Genomic DNA, 23,230 nt, shown 5'->3' on the forward strand with positions numbered 1-23,230 from the left:
ACAACCTCTGGATATCAGACCTCACCATCACCACACGCAGATGGTTGTTTTTCTCCCTGTCATTTCATCATCGCTCTGCTAGAGAGGCCTTCTGTCCTAATATAGAAGTACAAAATTGACCTTATCAATCAATACTGGTTTGCTGAGACTTTATAGATTTATACAGAGTTATAGCTGTCCACAGAATGTTATTGAAAGTTTACAATGAAGAAAAATTCAATTACAATGACCAGCAATGGTTTCAACTAACTTTTTGTTTTATAATGTACAAATGAATAAATGCAAATGTGGCAAAACACTTAACAAAAAACAAGGCCAATTAATAGTTTTAAGTAAAAGACAATAGAAAATATAATTTCAACAACAATAGCCTCCGGCTATACTTCGTATAGCTCAGACCCGAATAAAATTTCTTTCAGAGGTTAATTTCATCCAGATGTGGATTATTCCCAGTCAGCTGTCACTAAAATTTAGAGCAATTGCAAAGAAAATGGGATGGTTAAAACGAGGAAAAATACAGATTTAGCTAAGTAACATGTTTCAGTGCCATGAAAGGAAAACTAAAAAAATATGATGTAAAAAATTTACATGACAAAAAAACAGCAAATGGGCAGAAACAGGAGGAGTCCATGTCTCTGACTGAAATGTGACAAACCAGATGAAGGGAGTGGGATTTCCATCCAGAAAAATCCTGTCTTAGTGTAAACCATAATTACCATTATGGGGCGGCTGTAGCTCAGGAGGAAGAGCAGTCGTCCTTCAACTGGGATCGATTCCAGGCTTCCTCTGACTAAAATGCCAAAGTGTCCTAGGGCAAGACACTGAACCCCAAAACTGCCCCCCAATGTGCCTATCGGGGTATGAATGTGTTGAATGAGTGTGTGTGTGAATGGGTGAATGTGGCAAGTAGTGTAAAGTGCTTTGAGTGGTCTGTATGACTAGAAAAGCGCTATAGAAGTACAAGTCCATTTACCATTCCATTTACCATTTACCATCTAAATATGAGGAAAAAAATTACAGTAGTTGTTACAGGATACATTAAAGTAATCATGGACTGTGGATGACGGTGAAAGTATATTCAAGCCAGTCATAAAACTGCCTTGGACAAAATAACTTTCGCCTTGTAAAAGCCCAATGAAATACATAGTTTTTTTTTTCTTTTCTTTTTTTTATTGTTATACTTTATTTTTAAGACTTTTTAAATTTACAAAGTTACCATATCTCTTTGACGTTAAACATAATACACAAGTACATACTAAGGACTGTTATTTTATAAAATTATACCTACCAGGCTTAGGTAAGGTTCCCAAATTTTAACAAAGGTTTTATAAGATTGTCTTAGACAGTATGTTATTTTTTCCAAGGGCACACAACTGTTCATTTCTGTAAACCACATGGTCGGAGACAAGGAGGAATCAGACTTCCATGTAACTGCAATACATTTTCTAGCCACTACCATGACTATCTCAAGAATTTTTTTTTTTGGTATTTATCGAGGGGTTCCTCAATTTTCATCAAGTTTCCAATTAAACAAATTTCAGGGTCCAGAGGTATTGGATGTTAGCCAGAGTATCACATAGGTCCTGCCAGAAACCTCTGATTTTCACACATGACCAAGTGCAGTGGAAGAACGAACCAACTTCCATTCCACTTTGAAAGCATAAATCAGACAATTCAGGTTTAGACCTGTGTATTTTCTCTGGTGTAAGATATAGCTGATGTAAATAGTTATCATGGATAAGTATAAATCTTGAGTTAATACATAAAAGAGTTAAATCAAACAAGCAAATTTCCACAATGACTGATATGGGGCTGATGTCAGGTAATGGACCAGAGGAGATAACGGTCATTCATTTTCTATACTACTTAGCCCAGTTTTGGGTAGAAGGGGCCTGGAGTCTATCCCCAGCAGGTAAGAGGCAGTCGCCAGTCCATCGCATTGCCAAAACACAGAGACATTGATGCTCATACTCATTCCTAAGGAGAATTTAGTGTTACCTTATTAACCCATCATGCAAGTCTTTGGACAGTTAGAGGAAGCCAGGGCAGGAGTGGGCGAACATGCAAAGTCTACACAGAAGGGCCACTTTTCGAAAAACCGCTAAGTGGAGGCTTGAACCAGCGACCTTCTTGTGACGTTGCCGCGGTGCCAACCACCACCCCATCATGTAGCTCACACAGCCATTATCTGCAGTAAATGTGCAGATGGGCAGTGAAAATTTGTAAGATTTAATACTTAGAGCTTTGGTGATTCTGACGTAAGGATGTCCGGATGATAATGCAAGAGCAGAGTCTTTGGCACTTTGGAATAACATATCACCTCTATGAAATGGCCAGCAAACACTACTTTTTCAATCTAATTTAATATTTATGGAAGAATATTGAGTAAAACAAAATGTTTAGTAACCTGATCCACTGACTTTTGTACAAGAAAGCTGGAACCTGATTGATGGAAATAATACCCACAAATTTTTTATGAATATGTTTATGAATATGTCACTTTGGTACTGATTACCTTAGATATTTGAAAGCTATTAAAACCACACATTTAATTGCCTATCAGTGAATCACTTTGTTTACGTAGGATGATTTAAGCACCACATCCTGCATCTTATATCAAGAAAAGAACGCTAACTCCGTAAGGAAATATGGAATAATGTTATAGAAAACTACCAGTAGAACAGTGGAAATGTGGCTCATAAAAATAAATATGCTGTGTTTATTTCCACTAAACAGACTCTGTGTCCTCTAAACAATCCAGTTCATCCAGACACCTTCAAGGACCCTTTGACTGTATGTCAAAACAACATAAATTTTAACTGGACAAAATCAGGGTTTATGGTCATACCAAAATTAATTTTTTTTAACATCCCCTCCACAAAATAGAAGACATTTACAGAAATCTTATAAATTAAAGGATTTGAAGTCAACAAAGAAAACAGCTTATATAAAGAGTCACCTGCTCAGAAATGTTCAAATGTCATCATCATTTAATCCGGTGCTGCAGCACCATCTAGTGCTGATAACTGGTTTATTACCATTATCAAACTATTTTTTCCCAATGTTCTTAGTTCAGCTTTCAGATAAAATACTCAGTAGCACAACTTAACATACTTAACCCTTTGACAAAGAGGTAGTGACTTCATACTTGTAAGGTTAAACGAGACAACCTGACCTTTAGGTGTTTGTAGATAAACTGGATAAACTGGCATGCAGCAGCATCTTCCGCTGCTGGGCAGCCTGAGTCTACCATTGCTAAGACAAAAACAGCACCTAGAGTGTGTGATCAGTGTTTTATTCCATAATAATAAAAAACAAAAAAAAAACCTTAACCAACTTCAGTTACACTCTATACATATGTGTAGCTTACAGCCAATGATGAATAAATATTGAATGTTAAAACCACCTTTAAGATGTTTTGCTCATTCAGTTGGACTTTAATATACTCTGACAAGCAGCCACGCGTCTGATTTATGAGTAACTGGAAAGTATCAGAAGTCCTGCATTGCCACTGGGGTGAAAAATAACATAATGAGAAAACAAACTGTCAACCACACAGCTAATGACATGTCAGAAAGACAAGTGTGTCTCTTTTTACCCCACACTGTTTACAAAAGAAACTGCGGCTCATTAACAGACACTGTCATTCAGCCAAACAGTGTTACATCTTAGATCATTGGTATTTCTTCCAAGGAAGGAGCAGAGTTATCAAGCAATGTCATCGCCTTACTAATCAAAATGCAGTAACACTATCTCTGTTTCGTGCAACAGTTGGTTCAGGGGTAAACAATCAGTAACTCAGCAATTCTCAAACTTTCTGGCTTGAGACTTCAAAATGAAGGAAAGTCTCCTCGGGACTTATGTTAACAGGCTGAAACATTTCTTTCCACACATATATTTTTTGTGTAACAGAATTATAATTCTATTGACTCGTCATATTCACCCAACAACTCATTTCTGGTGCCAAAAATATCCACATCATCTACATCAGAGGACTCCTTACTCATATTAAAACCCATTAAACCCTTAAAATGCAATTAAAATCTACCGTAATAGTCATGCTTTCATTTAACTCCACTGCGCTAGAGTACACAGATATGTCAATACAGAATTAGCTGTTCTGCACCGACAAGTAACATTTCAAAGACACAAAGAAAAATATAAATAACTGCAACAATTCACATAGTAACAGTCCTTCAGATGTGATCTACAAAATGAATAAGTGGATGCAAATGATACAAAAAAAGACAAATTGCAGCCAAGTTACAATCCTCGGTAAAACCTGTCAAGCCAGGCCTCCTTCCTTGATAAGTTGCACTTTCATTCTCTCAGGAAATTACTGTGATTTTGACCATGCTGAGCCTTTCAGTAGAAGACATAACTAAATGCATTTTGGCACAAAGAATAGTCTGCAACAGTGTGGTAACATCAACATAGACAGGCGAGTATTAAAACAGGTGCCAGGCAAACCTGGCAGCATAAACAGTATTTTGTATGAGAGAGTTAGATCCAGTATACAACGTAGATCTTCAAACCTCAAAAAAGACTATGTATCACTTCTACAAACAAACAAGTTCTTTAGGTTTAAAAGTGAAGACATATCTCATGTGGCCTGTTTGTCCTCCCAATGTGCAGCATATGGTTGTAAAAGAGTATGTGTTCGTGTGTGTGTGTGTGTGTGTCAGTTGTGAACGACTCAGGATTGCTCTTGTCTCTGTGCGCCGATCACATGCGGGTTGAACTGGGTGATGATGATGGTGATGTCATCTCGATACATGCGAGCCAGCTCTTCAGGTAGCGACAACATCTTAGACAGCCTCTCATGGTCAACTGTGCCAAACTCATTGTTTCCCACGGCATGGCGCATGAGGTGTGTCGCTGAGTTCTGATCTTCAAACGCTGAAGACATGCGAGCCTTCCTCTCTTCAAGCAGGCCCTGCATTTGTCCCAAAGTGACTTTGTAGCCTCCGACTTTGAGTGGCTGACGCTGATGCACCCCTGTTAGATATTCACCAACAATCCGAACCACTTCCTGCCTGTGGAGGGTCTCCCAGAGGCCATCAGAGCCGATCACCTGCCAACAAACAATAGTAATGATTGTAACATGACCGTTAGATGAGCCAACACTGGACCAAAATGCATTACTAAACACTTCATACTAAAGCTAGTGTAGAAGATTCTGGAAAAAATGAGCAAGCTGCAGTTTGAAAAGTATTAGCCCTTTTCTTCGGCCAAGTTACATAATTCCTCCTTTAAAAGGTCTTCAGCTTTTTTTAAAATAGACTAATCATTGTCATTATTATTTTCCATGGTTTACCCAATCTTCACTTTTGCATACAACATACTTCATTTTCCATTATGCTCATTGATGAAGATGGGCCTTTTATGAGGATAATGGTATAAACATCAGAATAAAGGGTTTATTCATCAGTTCTAAGAGCTAATTAGCAGTGACTCATGAAATCTGGTGGCAGCTGTTGTTAGTCAGTGCATTAACAATTTTCCATCAAAAAAGTCAGACAAAAGATCCACGTGTGTCCTACTTTCATTGCAGGATTTTGAAGTGGGTATAAATGTCAAGGTTTTCAGGCTTTTATAACATTTTAGATCTATGCAGAAGCTTGGCCAGGTACCAGATGAGTACTTTGTAACTTGCAGCTAAGAACAACCAACATCTGAGTTGGCTATCTAGTAATAAGAGATTATCTTAAACTGAAGACTAAACAGAATATCCATTAGAAAAACCAGATTTTATAACCCCTAAGTGTGTGATGATGTGATTCTCCACAGTTGGCCCTATGTCTGTAACTTCCTGTTTTAATTTTTCTCATCTTCAGATGCAGCTTCCAACAATTTGGACAACAGCCAATGAGAGCACATGAACGTGGGAACTATAGAATCACAAAGATTAATTTAAATGCTGTCAGCCCCGCTTCATTCTTCTTGCTTTTGTTACACACCTATTTTTCCTTTAGAACAGACTGTCTGAAAACACCATCTAAAAATAAAGTTCATTTCTTATATTCAACGTGTTTTCTAAACAGTGAAGTGCTTATGATAACTATCTGGGAAGAAGCATCCAAGTTTAAAGTCTATATTTGGCAACAGTAACCAAAAAGAACTGCTTAGTATGACTTTAAGAGAGGAAACATTGTCTTCCTTTGTACAAGTCTTGAAAAACTGAGACAAATTTGGGAAATAAACATGAGATGATTAACTTGAATCTACATGCTGTTGAAAGCAGAGTTTAATATTACTCAAAGTTTTTGGGACAGCTTCGATAAATTTGAAATCTTGTGGAAGTTACAAGAACCTCCACTAAGCTAAGGTATGCAAATCTGCTACCAGACCTTCCCCCACAATATATAAATAAATATTTTTAAAACACAACCAAAATTTTGTGCACTCGCTCACTTGTGGCCATACTTTCTCATTGTCAAGTTGGAATAAATTAAGAGTTGACAAAGATCAAAACATTGTCACCCAAACCACCTCTGTGCGACTGTCAGGCCAAAACTATCCTAAAACCTATTTCAAAAATACAAACAACAACATAAAACAAACTGAACGTGTAAAAACTACAACTGTGATGTTGCTTAATCTCTCACCAAAAATCTATCTTGTGGCCGCAGCTTGTGGTACGTGATCTCAGGCTCAGCGGTCAGATAGGGTGGTGTGTGGTAGTTGGGAGGGATGAACTTTGTGTGCTCGTTTTCATGGAGCTGATCAGGTCCGGACTCCAGCACACGCTTCTGCAGCTCGATGCTCCACTTGAACTTTACATCTCCAAAAGCACGGAAGGGCATTAGCAGGCCGAGCAATCGATCCTAATGAAGAAAAGACCATGATAACAGAGTGGCTTAAATAGATGCTCTAATTAAAAGCACACTGAGTAACCGAGTAGAGGATCTACCTGACGTATAACGGTCTTTCTTTCCGATGGTGGATGCTCGCTTCGAATCCGAGAAACTTCATTGTCATTCTGGGCGCTGTGGTCATTAGATAGTGTGTGAGCGCTGAATGAACCATCCTCCTCCTGCACCCCCAACACTGCCCGAGCATCTCCTGCATTAGCTATAAAGCTTTAGGAATAGGTAAAGACAGACAAGACAAGAAAATAATTTATATGCGAGACAAACAGCTTGTTAAAATGCACCATTATGAATTCATTCTTCATACAGGTCTGGCCCGTCAATGTGAGCCACGCAGGCTGTTGCTCCAGAAAAGGCCACTCTCAGAACCCAGTAGTGCAGAAAGGAATTTGGGTCTCCAACCTGCAAGGCAAAAGAACACCAATCATCAGAACATGATATGTCACTAGGTTTATATTGCATGTGGATCAAGCACCATCTCAGCCTCTCTTTGAATCGTAAAAATTATATTTGGATGCTCACATTCTTACCATTGCTAGCCTGAATTACTGACAATATTCAGTATCTCTTAATGGGGAAAGCAGATCTGGCACTCATCACAAATTTCATGACATGCAATTTTCCGTCTGCAGGCGCTTTATTCATGAAGAGAGAGCAGTATAACCCAACCTATATTTTTCTATTACAGTTTAAAAACTGATTCTGCTTCTTTGTGGCCCAGTGAGGGCCATCAACACTGTTTCACATTATAGCCATACAGTTCTCACCTGAGCTTCCAGGGAAATGTCATTGTCCAGCCTCTTGAAGGCATTTAGCAAGGCCTCACGGGTTTCTGGAACCTCGCCTGGGCTAGAGAAACAGGGAGATATGCAAGAGGATTATACAGATGAGCCCAAAAGTCAAGGACAGAAACCAATAACAGACGGGCCAGTGTTGTGTGGGGGTGCTGCTACAAAGTACAAAATAAACCAGAAAATCCAGTTTGAAAGCTGACCTAACCAGAGAAAATGTGCTCTTAATATCTTTGATCACGGACAAGTCAAATAATGCATGTATAAATAACATGTTTAATATTGATAAATACATATTGATATAGGTTTACATATTATGGATAAAAAAAAATCCACACAAAAACAACCCTTTTAAAATTACTTTTTTCCTTTTCAGGACGCAGTTTGTGAAAAAGCCAAGTACACTCCTACTGCTTGCATTGCATGAAGCAGCCGGGTGAAGCAAATTAAATGTACTCCATTAATTGCACATCAGTAGATGAGAGTTCCTACATAGAAAAAAAAAAAAAAAAAAAAAAAGGGGAAAATTCAGGTGTATGTAAACACAATGCCAATGTTTCTCATTGGCAGTGTGTTTACATAGCATTAGCATTGAAGAAGTAATTGTTGCTGGGCATCAATGTTAGAACGGTTATAAATTCTTAATATTTTCTTTTCATATCTGTTTCAATGATTGACAAAAGTAATGACTTAACGGAAGTCATTCCTTTTACAGTGGACTTTTGGCTTTCAGTTGTCTGAATTTACTGATACCCAGCTGAAGAGAAAAAAATGTTTTAAAAAAATACATTGAGTATCTTTGTTACAAGTTTCTCACCTGGTTAAGTCTATTAATTCCTGCCAGTACGTTCGGAGACTGTTAAAATAGAGGTTTTGAGCCTCCCGGCTGAAGTAGTCATTGGGGTGTTTGTGCCACTGCAGGATGGGACTGAGGGCCCTGCCAGCCTCCACTGCTGCCTCAAGTTCACAAAGGGTGTCATGGGGAAGCAGAGAAACTGCTATGTAGTAAAACAACCTCTCACTCAGAGCCTGTGTGGGAAATTACAGATTGTATGAAAACAATTTCACTGCCAGCAGTTACACAAGTTGGGAAAAAAGGAGATGAATAATATAATGCAAGTTGACAGATGTTAAGTCTGCCGAATGATCAAGCAAATATAATCTAGTACATACACACACACACACACACATATATATATATATATATATATATATATATATATATATATATATATATATATATATATATATATATATATATATATATATATATATATATATACACACTACTCACAAAAAGTTAGGGATATCCTGGTTCAATTAGAGCTGGTGTTTAAACAGTTGTCCTCATCATGCTGTTCACATTTTGACATCATGAGACCAAGACGACACCTAACAATGGAACAACAGTCCCTTGCCATTGCGATGCTTCAAACAGGACGTTCTCAGACAGAAGTGGCCACTGAGCTTGGAGTGTCACAGAGTGTCATCAGCAGGTTGCAACAGAGATATGGAGAGACTGGAAGAGTCACAGAAAGGCCTAGAAGTGGACGTCCTTTGGCCACATCCCGTGCTGATGACCGCTACATTGTGAACACTGCCCTGACAAACCGGATGATGAATGCCACTCAACTCCAGGCACGTTTAAGAGAGGTGAGAGGCACCCAAGTGTCACGTCAGATCATTCGAAACCGTTTACATCAGCGTGGTCTGCGTGCTAGACGACCTGCACGGGTACCTGACCACACCACCAGGCACAGGCATCATCGTCTTGCATGGGCCAGGGAGCATTTACGCTGGACGAGGAACCAGTGGGCCTCAGTGCTGTTCTCTGATGAAAGTCGATTCACACTGAGCAGAAATGATGGCCGGCAACGATGTTGGAGACGTCAGGGAGAGCGCTATGCATCAGCCACTGTTGTCACCAGGCGAGCTTTTGGTGGTGGCGGTGTTACAGTGTGGGCAGGGGTGTCCACTTGGTACAGAACTGCCCTACACTTTGTGAATGGTACAGTGACAAGCCCATACTACCTGAATAACATCATTAATCCAGTGATTGTGCCCCTACATGAACAGCACAGGCCTAATTTCATCTTCATGGACGACAATGCTCCTGCTCATCGAGGCCGCATCATCAGGGAACGGCTGTTGGAGACTGGTGTACCTCAAATGGAATGGCCTGCACTCTCTCCAGACCTGAATCTCATTGAAAACCTGTGGGATCAGCTGAGCCGTCGTGTAGAGGCTCGAAACCCTGCACCCCAGAACCTCAATGACCTGAGGGCTGCCCTTCAAGAAGAGTGGGATGCCATGCCTCAGCAGGCAATAAGTTGCCTTGTGAACAGCATGAGACGTCGTTGTCAAGCTGTAATTGATGCTCAAGGGCACATGACGAGATATTGAGACGTTCAAATTTTTTGTTGTGGTGTAACTACCATTGTTGTTACCTTTTGTGTTGAATGAATTTTTTGAGACGAGGAAATCAATAGTGCATCCTTCTACTTAAATGTCTTACTTTTATGATATTATATCACTGTAGCATGAACATATTGCATTTTCCATAAATTTCACCTGAAAGCCAAATATCCCTAACTTTTTGTGAGTAGTGATTATATATATATATATACATATATATATATATATGTATATATATATATATATATATATATAAAATCCTCAAAATGAAAAATGGAATTAGTTATTACAAGGAAACAGCCTCACCTGAGCACAGGCGCAGCCTGCATGGCCATCAAAAACACCCAGCAGCATTCCTCGTGTCTGCAAACATGTAGCTGCGCTCCGACGATCTTCAATAGGAGCATTGGCAGGGAGCTGATTGCTTTCAAAACCCATCACTGATGACACATTTTTCCCATCGAACTCTGGCACCTAGGTAAGACACAAGCAGCTGGTGCGATTAAATTGTCAACGGATTGTATGGCAAGTTATTTAATGTATACAACCACAAACCTTGAAGCTGTACTCATTGGCTTTAAGGATGGAGTTGACCTGAGGAGGCGTAAGGTTATAACTGTGGAGAACTGAGGATGTCTGGTAGCTTCTTGATGGCTTGTGTATCTGCCACCTGTGAGACGGTTGTCTTGAGGCATGGTGGTGAGCAATAGGACCCAACTGGGATTGGTGATGTTGGCATGGTAACAGACTGCATACAAAAATCTTGGCACGGGGTAAACCCCTCAGTAGCTGAGATGTCACAGGCATTGCAGGCACACCAAATCACCACTGTATAGACACCTGTGGAAAAAAATACATTAAGACTTTAGAAGTGCAACAATATGGAAGGAACAGCTGGATAAAGACAAATTCATGTCCACAGAACAAGATGTTCTTTAAATGCACCGTTAAGCAAACATAACTCAAACAATCTATATTATGTGATGACATTTTGCAGTTGTAAAAGACCAGCAATACCTGTTAAACACAACAGCAATTCTGAGTCTTGTATAACCAAAAATTGTGTTTCATTATGTGCTTTACCACAATATCAAAGAAACCATTATAGGTGAATGTTTATACTACATACAAACCAACCTTTGCTATTTGACTTTTAAAAACCTGATCTTAGCAGTGGACATTCACATATTTTTTCCTGTGGGTAAATTAAGATTAGATCAGACCAATGATTTGAAGAGGTTGCTGATTAACCACTAGAACTGGGTCTACAAAAACCTGCACTTCAGTCTCATTTTTCTACTTCCTGGACTTTATCAGACTTGACATCAGACCACACTTGTTCCCATCCAGTTATGTAAAGTAGTCTTAAGCAATTAAATCTGAAAAAGACCAAGTTAAATAATAATAATAATAATAATAAAAAAAAAACAATATTACCAGATATAATGCTTTCAAATACCTCTGACCATTTAAGCACTTTCATTGGCAGGTTAAGTAATATTTTCCCTGTCCTTGGAGGTCAGTCTTCAGCGGAATTCAAGGCAGAGGTAACGCACAGGAAAGGCAAAAGAAATGGGGTGGAGAGCCTATATGTAAATGAACAAATTTGTAATGGCAAATTAATCAGATGATCTGATTAATTAGGGATCATCTTGTTCTAACATCCTGCACAACGTGTATTTAATACAGACAAGTCAATCTTAGGCACAATTTTTGTCATTGATAAACCCTAATGTGTCATAACCTTAAATAAGGTTAAGCTAATAAAAACATATAGAATTAATGAAAGGCTTTAGACACAAACTTTAAAAAAAGTTTAAAAAAAACAAAACAGTTTCCACCGAAGATTTACACTTTGAAACAGAATACCAGTTGGGTTGCAAATGGTGCAAGCATAGGTCAGTCTGCTGTACACCCTGTTAAAAATAGCTTGGGCAGTAATTTACCTCTGACATTTGATCCTCCAGAAATGTTATTACTGGTCATGACCCACTGAACCAGGTTCGGATGAGTACGTTCATGTAATCGGCTCCAAATTTCTGATTTGATTATACATACATAAAATGCTGCAACCATTTCATATTATATCTCCTATATATTACAGCGCTAAGCACAAGCGACGAATAAATCAGGCAGATAAATAGGGCACTGGTGATAATGTCCTCCAGGCTGACCCTGCTATGTTCACGTGATAGATTCAACCAAATACCCCCAAATTAAACATTGTTAGAGTCACAACCATTGTGGGCCTGTCCTAAATCTGAGCTTTCTGAGAAAGTTGTCATGTTTGTTGACATCACTAGCTTCTCTTGGATAATTGCAAACCTGGAATAGATATAAATTAACCAACTCAACAGCAGTGTCAGTGTTGGTTAAGTATAAAAAAAATACTGCTACACTAAGAAACACGGGAAAACCACAAGTTCGTCTTTTAAAACTGAGTTAGAGAAGTAAAGCAGTCCCGCTCATGCTAACTGTAGCTAGTTATGTGCAGGTTACACCCACCAACTATCGTAAAACTACTCAGCTAATATAATACACTTCTGCATCAAGTACACGCTTCTCGACGTCAGTACACATTAACCTGTGTGTGGGGGCAACTAAGGAAACCTTGTGCGATTCTAACTTACCTCAACCGACGGAAGAAAATAGGTTTGAGTTCATGGCTTGACGCAAACCCCTTTGGTCTGTTGGTCCTGAGCGCCGGGCCTCAAAGCGAACCCTGATTGGCCGAACGATGACGTCATGACGTCAGTAAAGACCTAACGCACCCTTGACTCAATTTTCTTCGGAAAGTTTTAATGACCTGAGATTTAAATATATCTGAAACTTTAAGGCAAGGCAAGTAAATAAAAGCAAAATCGGTTAAACGTTACCATGCAGATTTAATGCATAGGCACATGAGAAAAGAAATGTTTTAACCTTGATTTAAATGTATCTAAATTTAATGCAAATTTTATATCAATTGGCAGTTTGACTAGTTGGCCTGAGTCTTTGGATCTAAGAGCTTTGCTTGGTTTAAAGCTCGAGCAGCAGCTTTCTGGATGAGCTGCAGATGCAGATGAGCTTAATGCTATTTTTGGGAAGCCCTGTTAAAGACCCTTACAGAAACCCAGTTTACTGGATTGAATGGAACTGCAGTTGCCTGGTGACAAAGACACATTGTCTGCACAACTGTGATTATTAAGGGTAAGTTCTGTAGTATTTGACCCAACGGTAGCATATATAAGTTGAACAGAAGACATCCAAGGACTAACCCCTGAAGTACTCCACAAGTCATGGCCACTCGTTCAGATTCATAGTGACCATAAACCTTCCCGAACACAAATGCTAATTACCAATAAAATTAGCATTTGTTGTATATGAAATTCTTAGTGATTCATTAATCACAGGACAGAATGCCCTTAAAGACAGCTAAAACTTAAATGAATTTTGCCTAAAAGTAGAAAATCAAAAATAGGCAAAAAGGTTTTTGAGACTCTAGGTGCAGAAACAGTGTCAGATAAGTTCACCATAGTATCTTTCCACTGTTGCAACTGGGCTAGTCAGATATTTTAATGTAGTCAGTAGCCAAAAAGGAGACTACAGGGCAGTTTTAGTATATAGCTATTATTCTAGTAAGACTTTTTTTTTTTTTTTTTTTTTAAATCACACATTGAAAATAATGCACCCCATATCCACAGATTCAAACATCCCTGTTACTCTTTAAATGTTTGAGCACATTTATTTATCTTCTATACCCACCTTATCTAGTTTAGGGTAACAAAGGTGCTGGAATCTAGTAAGCCATTGAGCGAGAGGCAGGCAGCTAGCCCATCATTGAGCTCAAAATATTTTCAGAAATATTAAATATAATTTAGCAAAGCAAGAACTAAAACTATAATAATAAAAAACAAAATAACAGTAACAATAATGATAAAAATCTCAACACAAAATTTCTTTATATCAAAACAATTTAATCAGTAAAAAACAGATGTAGTTCAAAAATATATATATTTACCTCATGAAACAGAAGTGTAAAAATGATGAAGGTAATGAAAAGTACAAAACTTTATCCACAAGCTGTGAACAGTAAACATTTTTGTGAAAGATGCCACAAAACGACACTTTGCAATAACAGCAAACATTTATATAAGGAATCTTTGATCCACCAGTGTTTTGCTGGCAAGGTTCTTTCTTCCAAGAGTGTTTCGAATGAAGCAAAATATCTGGAATGCAAAAAGTTTTAATTGCATGTACTTTTAGATAATAGTAAAGACAATGTTTTTGTACACATAGCGTATACTTACCATTTGCTGCACATATGTAAGCACAGCTGCAAGCACAAAGCTCTGAGATCCCAGGTCCACGACACAAAAGAACAAAGTGTCAAATATCAGTAGTGTGGCCTCATTTCCATAAAAGAGCACATCGCTGAAGGAGTGGGCTTCATCTTAAGTCAGAAATTAAATAAAACATCAAAAACACATTTACACATAACTCACCTCTTTAAAACAACAACAATAAAAACGAAGTCCTTACCATTGTAAAAAATGGTCTTCTCACTTGCATCAAGAAACTCCATTCCTATGACCCTTTCCAGGGTCAGCTTGTCTTTTACTATGTAGTCAATGTCAGAGTGGGCCTATGGTAAACACGAGAGAGAAAACTAATGTTTCTGTAAACAAAAAAATCTGTCAACGAAGCAAATGAAGTCGAACAAGCTCTGTGAGTTTGTCAGTGAGTATATTTACATGTACTAACATGGTCAATAAATGATCCCAGGAAGTGATTCATGGTGTTATAGGCTCTGAACTGCAGCTCTGACAAGTTGGCTGAGGATGCATCTATTAGGCGTGAGGGTCTGTTCCTCTGAAGCACAGGACACGATCAACCATGTATACAGAATGTTACTAATCTTTTTAAGGTTTGTTTGTAAGGCACTACCATGAGAAAGACAAGCTCATACCCTGTTGATTGATTCCTGTATCTTGTCATACTGCTCCCTCAGACGTGTTGAAAAAGACACCTGAAAGGTCTGAACATCTGTGTTTGGAAGTAGACCCCTTTGACCACATAGTGACTCCTTTTAACAGAGAAAATACACAGTAGAAGACAGAAAGAGAATGAGGACATTAATCTGTTTTATTGAAAATGTGAAAGAAATTCAAAAAGGAAGAAAGTTTTATATATATATACATATATATAATATATACATACACGTTCTCTCTTCAGATTGTTGTTCATTTCCTCCATGTTTGTATCTGCGTGCCCATGTACCGAACGCCCATGGATGTAATAGCCAAAGCAGCGATGAGAAAAAAGAAGTACAGAAATCTACACAGAAACACAAACAAAACATATTTGTGTAAAGTATTGCAGACAGAAAAGTTATGCAAGGTAAAATGTGCATGTCTGCTTACATTGCTGACAGAGCAAAGATCCACAAACTGGCTAATTTTGTCCTCCACAAAGTGCTCATAAAAGACAGTGAAGAAAAGCATCTGTAGGAATATATGAATATCTGTTATCTGTTATAGCTTGTTCAGTAGATTTTTCTCTACTCTTAAGAAAGATGGGAAGAGATCAAATAAAAGTGACAAATGGCATTTACCTGCAAAAGTCCAATGCAAAGCCAAAGTGTGGCTGCCAAACCATAGCGAAGAATAAGGCTGTAAGCAGGAGTGTATGCCTGTGGAGAGCGCTCTAGAGTTGCCCAGGGGTCTCTCAATGCCAAGTTAGAGAAACCCAGCACCTTATGAACACATGACAAGAAGTCAGGAATGAGTTGGTAAGACAAGTTGCAAAAAGAAAGGAAAGCATGTTTGTAAGTGAAGTACTTCGAGAAAGAAGAGCACAGCCATGATTTGAAAAGTTGGACTGATCTTGCGGATGGTTTGTAGCTCGTTCCACTCATTGGCCACAAAATAGGTCCTCCAGATGCTGACTGGAGAAGGTTCACGTTTTGTCTCCCCAGTAACTGAAACAGTAGTGAATATGATGAATGGAATAAAGCAGTCAAATAAATAAATGCCTTGCAGACACAAAAGCAGGGTAACTTTGTTAATACCTTGCACAGTTCTGCTGCTTTTACTTCGGGGTCTCTCCCAGTCAATCAGAAATATATCAGTCGATACCTGCAAAATCAGCTTGTGGAGAAACTGGATTGCCTGGATACAAATACACAAAATGATACATTTTTCATTGTTATGATAGAGACATACAGTCAAGGTTTAGCAAATAATAATAGAATATCTGCTGGTTTAAATAGATTATTATTAAAGTTTTTTTTTTTCACAATTTGGCTCATTTGAACATTTGTTAAGCCAGGTGCCCCACCTTGAGAGCGAAGGCGCAACCAACATACGTGACAAACTGCTCCTCTTGAGTGGGCAGTGGCAGCAGCACTGACACAAACTGCTGGGCCTAACATATGCAACAGACATGTATTAAATAATGAAAGCAGCCAAGGATCAACAGAATTGAATATGTGAAGTCAACAAAAGTTTATCAGAAAATGAAAAGGAAAAAAGACTTGCCTTAAGTGTCTAAGAAAGTAGAGATAGGATAAAAAAGTTAATAGTTCATGCAAAGACAAAGCAAAGAATTGTGTGAAAAACACTGAACAAAAAAATTGTATAAAAAGAAGACCCTAATATAAATTTTAAAGAGACAGCATCTAAATGTTTATAGTGTCAGGAAAAGAGATAAACCTTGAAAAAGATGAGCCAGTAGAGTCCACTTCCCACAGTAACAGCAAAGAAAACATTGGCCAGGTCACCAGCATAAAACAAAAGAAACTTCATCATTGTCTGTGGAAGGTGGAGAAAAAGATCAATGGTAATCTTGCACACACACATGATCTGGACGAGCAAAATGATGACATGTTGAAGAGATTGTACCTCTACATCAACGATGGAGTTGCAAATCCTCCTCTTCCAGCTGACAGTCTTCAGCAGGGAGTAAAGCACAGCCAATCCACCCAGAACACCAAGAGCTGTCTGTACACACAAAACCACAGATGACACTAGATAACAATCTACTGTGATATCAGACTATCCAAGAAATTCTCATTAATGTTTAACTTAACATTTGATACTTCGACTCACATCTGTCTTTGTTCGAGCTTCACTCTGATCCATCTCATATTCAAGAGCAAATGTTGTCTAGAAACAGATCAGTTCAAAGCATAAGGGAACCAAAAGCTTTTTTTTTTGATAATTAAAGCAACCTATAGTCAACTATGTATGTAACATGTGAATAAATGTGTAGCCTACTCACAGACACAGTTTGAGTATTAATATCTGTGATGGGAACATCAGTGTAGGTCACAGTCATCAGAGGAGGATGTATCTGTCCCTCTTGGGTTCGTGGAACCAGCTGGAAACTACCAAAAACATGTCTAATTAACACAAGCACTCCCACCTCACAGAAACAGTTGGAAAAATCAAGCTGTTGTTGGCTCTTTGCTCCTATTATGGTTTGCATGCTGTGAGTCTACCTTATGCTGACTCTGGTAGCAACACGGATGACCTTCGGTGAAGAGTTTATGCTCTTTTCTCTTCCGCTCAGTGTGTCCACAAGAAACATTCGTCGAGACAGGTACCAGTTCCTTATGTTCTCTATACAAAAAACATGATCTTGAAAAAAATTCTATTCACATGCATCTTCTCTGAAAGATAAAATCTCACCTTGATTGATGAAACGTCCATTATATTGTTGGTTTTTGACAAGTGTTGGCACGGCAAGGAGTTTTCTGTTCTCTCCTCCACCCAGGTCCATAAACACATCATAGAACAATGGTTCAGGATGTGAAGCAAACAGTTCTGCAACTGACAGATCACACTGTACACACAAACAGAGAGCTTAAAAAACATAACTGTGCATTGCAAGAAAGTTTGTAACGCTTTTCTCATCTAAAATCAGTAAAAGGTGCTCACACTTTCTTGGTAAGAGGTTCCAAAGCTAAAGGCTGCTGCCTGTTTGGCAGTTCGTTCTGGACAAATCTATAAGAAAGGAGGAGAAAAACAGAGGTACTGTGAAGTTTTCACTAAATTTCTATATATTCTATATCATGCATCTGCATTATGTATGATTCACATGGAAATAGTACAGGCTACAGTCACATTTATGTTGTTAAAATGCAAAAGAATACTAAGTATGGAAAATTCAGACTTTTTAACCTTACTAAGACCAACAGCTTCTATCTGGTTTTTGGCATTTGCAGATTTCATTCAGGCTAAATTTACAGTAAAAAAGAAAAAAGGTATAAAAAAATTATTTTTGGGAACCATAACGATGAACCAAAATATAGCATTTACTTCACAAATGTGTTTCATATGGCTTCATATGGTAGATTTTGCAGATTTTGGAGACACATAATACTGCTTCTTGCACAGCACTATACTGTAAAGGATTTGCTAAGGCAATAGTGCTTTAAGGAAAGTAAGGGCACCCCTGGAAAGAATGGGGGTTAGAGTCTAAGACCTTAACATCATCTGAAAGCACCACAACTCACAAAACTGATTACTTGCAATGAGAACAGTCCAAATTTGATGTTTGGAGACTAAAACAAAACCAATAAGTACTTGAATGCTCACCTGCAGGTTACGTCCTCCTACTTGCTCCCATCTAAGGAACTCCCCCCTGATATTGTAGACAGCAGCAAGCAGTTGAATGTCAGTGTTCTGGCAAAACAAAAACAAATGTCGATTAAAAAAAAAAGAAGTTTGATAGTTCAGATCTGATAGTGTTATTTTCTTGTCTCAATTCTTCTTTGAGATATTTATATGTAAATAAATTCGTCACTCACTTTTTTTCTTCCTCTGAAACTGAATGAAGTGGGAACAGGATCAGACTGAAGCACTCGACTAGCAAGCCCTGGTTCATCGCCATAGTAAAGCCACGGCAGATTAACTCTCCTAAAAAACAATCAGCTGTGATGTCTGTTGAAATTGACTAAAATAAATCTGGCTAAAATATTTCAGTCATAATTATGAATGAAAGCACAATTTAGATAGTCTTACCAGTAAGAAATATCTTGAACTGAACTCAGAGCAACCCTTGATCGGAAGATAGTGTTAAAGAGACCACAAGCATCAGTAGATTGCCCACTGAAGGAGTGCATGTTCATCACACACAAATTCCCAAGAGCCTGACACGCTGTTAAGTTTGAGAAGAGCTGAAAGGAGAGCATTATTTTATTACATAGTAAATATACACATAAAATACTTCAATGAAATCCTAACAAGCCACCAGTCTGGAGTAGAGCAGTACTTGTACTTAGGTGGTTGGTTTCATACGTTTCATGGCTCAACATCCTACACGATTTTAAAGCATTGCTTCAGAAGGGCTTCTTCTTTGCAGTAACTAAAAAAAAATGCATTCATTTGATGTGGTTACGTGTGCCGATCATTGAGTTTACTTTGACATTGATTACATTTGGACTGCACCCAGATGTGGAAGAGTGTGACAGCAATAAGGACAAGAATCTGCTTCTTATAGTGTGAAATAAGGTATTAAATTTACAAGGCATGCTGCTGAGGAGGAGTAGAGGTTTTCCACAAACCAGGCAGACTGGATGCTAAACTTCTGCAAGTGAAAGGAAAAGTGAATCAAAATAGAGAAGAAATCACAGTAAATTTACTTATAAGTGAATGAGAAGGAGACTCACCAACTGAGCATAGTTGACACTGGGATTGACATTAGTAGACAGGCTGCTTGGAGGTAAACATAATCCTCCTGCCTGAAAAATCACATTATGAAGTCCTTATGACATGAGTATTCATAATAAGTGTGCTAAATTTGTTGGAGGAGATGTGAGGTAAGGGAAATGTCTCAACTCACCAGAGTATTAGGAGGTGTACAGATGCAGGAGGTGTTAATGAAGGTAGCCTGACATCTGTCACACCTTAAAAAAAATTGGGGAACAGTCAGTTCAGTTGATCAAACACTTCCTAAGCTATTGAGCTGTAAAGGAAAAAATACATAGAACCCTAAAGAACAACATAAAATGTTAACAATGACACAATGTAAAGTGGAAAAATTTGGACTGCACCTGTAGCCACTCGCATGTCAATATATATTTTTTATTTCAAAGAAATTTATCAAAAGAAAGTATTATTGGTGCATTATTTTACTCCTTTCAACATTTATACCTTTATATATCAAAAAGTACAGCATGTAAAGTAAATTGTTAATAAAAAAGCTATATAGTGCTTTGAATATGGATATGATACATACAAAATAGAGTGATATTTAAGTATGTCTATATATTCTTTCTCTTAGAAAAAATTATCAAAGTTGCAGGTGTAAGAAAATACTTTTCTTCAAGAATATGATCATTTTTACTTTCAGAGTGTTTTTTTTACATATCATTTCTGATGCTTTGGTCATCTTCCTGTCCTTAAATATGTGCGACAACTTATACCTGTCTCCACTTAAGTTTGGTGCAGACAAAGAAGGACTGTTTCCATTGCATGCTTCACACTTCGCCTCATTCAAAAAGTTTCCATTGGCGTCCCTTTCGACTGCAAAGACAAAGAAAAAGAAGCAAAAATCAACTACTCATAATCAAGATATTGGAATATTCATGTTATCATACCAAGGAGCTAAATTTGAAATAAATACATTTATGATACAAATTCATGAATTGCTTCTACTATAATGACTCACCTAGGATATTGCCAGGTGGACACTGACACTTGCCCTCATCACTGAGCCTGCCTGGACAGCGAATGCAACCAAATCCATCTTTTGTCACCACCTGAAACAAAAAACAAACAAACAAAAAAACAGAACAACATGCAAAAATAATAATAACTCAATTATTATAATAAATCCAGTAGTCGGTGTGAGATTATAGTCCTACATTATAATATTAGTTAAAACAAATAAAGATATTAAAAATAAAAGGCACATACCGGCTTGTCGGTGGGACACTGCTCACAAGCAATGGAAACTTTTTCAGTGTTCATAGTTGTGGTTTTGTACCCAGTTTGGCAAATGCAGCTTAGTCCTGCAAATGGAACAGAATCAGTTCAGTATCAGTAGGAATATTTCTAATCTTTTGCATCCTTAAAAGGCATGACACATGAAATAAGACACTTTAAAGGGTGTCTGGTGTGTTTTAACAGCAAAATTTGGAAATTAGGAAAAACAAAAACAAACAACTTTTTAAATCAACTTCTGATCTGATTTTGTTTTCACTTCAGACAGACGGGAACTATTCTGCTATTTTTTTTTCATTTACTTCTAATTAGTATTTTATTTCTTGAAAAGTAATTTTCTGTTTGCTTTAGTAGCTGTTCGTTGGTTGTGTACCTCTGGTTGAGGAGACCAACTACTACAGGTGTAAGAAAAATAAATTATTTAATTTTTAACAGAGTGGTTTCAATTTTATACCCTTCCTTTAAAACTGGTAAGAGGGCTTTTGAACCTAGAATCTGGTTGCATGAAACCATAACCTAAAGAAAGTTTGCATTATGTTAGTTAAACTGCAGCTGACAGTAAACTTGATAGTAAGTTTGAACCCTTTAGAGCAGGGATCCTCAATTCTGGTCCACAAGGCCCAGCGTCCTGCAGGTTTTCACAGTGTCCCTGCTGGAACACACCAGACTCAGACTCAGATAAACTCTGCATAGGTCTGCTAAATACACATTTATGTGAATCAGGTATGTTGCAGATGGGACTCTTGGAAAACTTGCAGGATACCAGTCCTTGAGGACCTGGATTGAAGATCCCAGCTCTAGAGAGATGAAAAGCAACTTGTTCAAGATGTGAGCTAATAGTTAAAGATCTAGTTGCTTTTCGGTGGATCTTAAAGGAAATTAATAAAAGTCTTTTCCATGGAAATGATCGTGCTTCTTCCAGATGGAGATAACTAAAAAGGAAGATCTGTAATAAACTGGTCACCTCGAAAGTCTGACAGAGTCATCTTCTTGAGGACACAGAACTGGGAATACGGATTTCCAGTGTTCAGGTAAAAATAAAAGATGCTAAGGTGAGAAAAAATGCCCCAGCTACACGAGCACCACTTTAATTTAATAGCAATAGTAATCGTAACCATACCGTACAGATCTGCTGTTGTCTATGACTGTAGGGAACTTTAAATACTACCTTGGATCAGTACAGACACTGTATACTCTAACAGTAAACTTACCCTTTAGTTGTTATTTGATCAATTAGCTCCTTAATTAGTAGCCTTAAGAGAACATGAAGCACCAAGCTAAATGTTGCTCATTTCACAGTAGTGTGAGGTTTGTCTGGCTGTTTACAGTTAAATTAATGTTTTAAATATGTTTTTGTTCTTGTTTTGTTTTTTTTGTTGTTTTTTTTAAAATTTTGTTTAGAGATGGTATTTGAGATTATTAGATGTCGGTGATGCGGTGTGATGATCACGTTAACCGACCTGTTGTGCTCCGACGTTGATTTGAACCGCACCTCGCGCAAGACAGACTGGAGATATCGAAGAATTCTTCCTCTCCGCAATCGGAGGGAGACTTAAATGGGATTGTAAACTGCTGGCAATTAGCTAAATTTACGGATATCATAATAAATAAGGCCAAACGCATTCTTTCGAAACGGTCAACACACGGTAGCGTCCCCGTCGCCATGGTAAACAACGGCCCTCCTCGTTACCCATAATGCTCTAACCTGCGCGATGACTCATAACATTGGCGACAGTTGTGTCGGATTGGGTGCGCTACATTTATTGCCAGGGTGACCTAGCTGCTAAATGTGTGGGCGGAACTTTTGCTTTGCTTTAACCTGACCATCATAAAGTGATGTGCTATAATGCAACCTTCTGAAAGGTATCTTATCAGTTTGGCACATCCCATACCCACCAGAATAGCACACATTTGCTTAATACGCATGCTTACAACCGAATGTGGTAAAAAAAAAAAAAGAAAAAAAAAAAAAGTGGGGGTTGGGACTGGGAATATGGCTTGGGTTAGGCTTAATTGGTATGCTTTTGACAAAAAAGCCTAAAACGACAGACAAACCTATAAACAGGGCCGGATTAAAAGTGCACAGGCCCCTGGGTCCAAAGTGTTCCAGGGGCCCCTTCCCCACTGCAACATTGTGAAAATTGTGAATGATACACTGTGAAACAACATTTCTAACATCTCTCAGCCAGTGGTACCGATAATAAATACACTAGACACTGTGGTG

The 23,230-nt window shown here is 38.2% G+C and overlaps 2 protein-coding genes across 2 annotated transcripts; both read right to left on the reverse strand.

Annotated features, from left to right (window-relative positions):
* Nucleotides 1-3,279: 3,279 nt before the first annotated feature.
* On the reverse strand, nt 3,280-12,798 carry pdp1 (pyruvate dehydrogenase phosphatase catalytic subunit 1). Its single transcript, XM_079240471.1, has 9 exons — nt 12,709-12,798; nt 10,634-10,918; nt 10,385-10,552; nt 8,481-8,692; nt 7,640-7,721; nt 7,180-7,274; nt 6,914-7,082; nt 6,609-6,827; nt 3,280-5,074 (listed from the first exon to the last, which is right to left on the reverse strand). The coding sequence occupies exons 2-9, from the start codon at nt 10,883-10,885 to the stop codon at nt 4,697-4,699; spliced, it is 1,575 nt and encodes a 524-aa protein (XP_079096597.1). The 5' UTR covers nt 10,886-10,918; nt 12,709-12,798; the 3' UTR covers nt 3,280-4,696.
* A 1,398-nt stretch (nt 12,799-14,196) lies between these two features.
* tmem67 (transmembrane protein 67) lies at nt 14,197-22,594 on the reverse strand. The gene is made up of 28 exons (XM_079240787.1): nt 22,467-22,594; nt 20,980-21,074; nt 20,732-20,822; nt 20,487-20,586; nt 19,904-19,967; nt 19,731-19,802; nt 19,586-19,648; nt 19,084-19,238; nt 18,870-18,978; nt 18,658-18,744; nt 17,998-18,063; nt 17,749-17,902; nt 17,559-17,679; nt 17,339-17,444; nt 17,167-17,223; nt 16,960-17,058; nt 16,771-16,869; nt 16,397-16,483; nt 16,128-16,227; nt 15,898-16,037; nt 15,672-15,812; nt 15,481-15,561; nt 15,278-15,394; nt 15,027-15,143; nt 14,822-14,929; nt 14,600-14,702; nt 14,368-14,510; nt 14,197-14,286 (listed from the first exon to the last, which is right to left on the reverse strand). Exons 2-28 carry the CDS (start codon nt 21,031-21,033, stop codon nt 14,206-14,208), a joined length of 2,715 nt encoding a protein of 904 aa, XP_079096913.1. The 5' UTR covers nt 21,034-21,074; nt 22,467-22,594; the 3' UTR covers nt 14,197-14,205.
* Between the last annotated feature and the right edge of the window lie 636 nt (nt 22,595-23,230).

This window comes from Telmatherina bonti (assembly GCF_933228915.1).
Source record: "Telmatherina bonti genome assembly, chromosome: 5".
In the NCBI taxonomy this organism is placed as follows: domain Eukaryota; kingdom Metazoa; phylum Chordata; class Actinopteri; order Atheriniformes; family Telmatherinidae; genus Telmatherina; species Telmatherina bonti.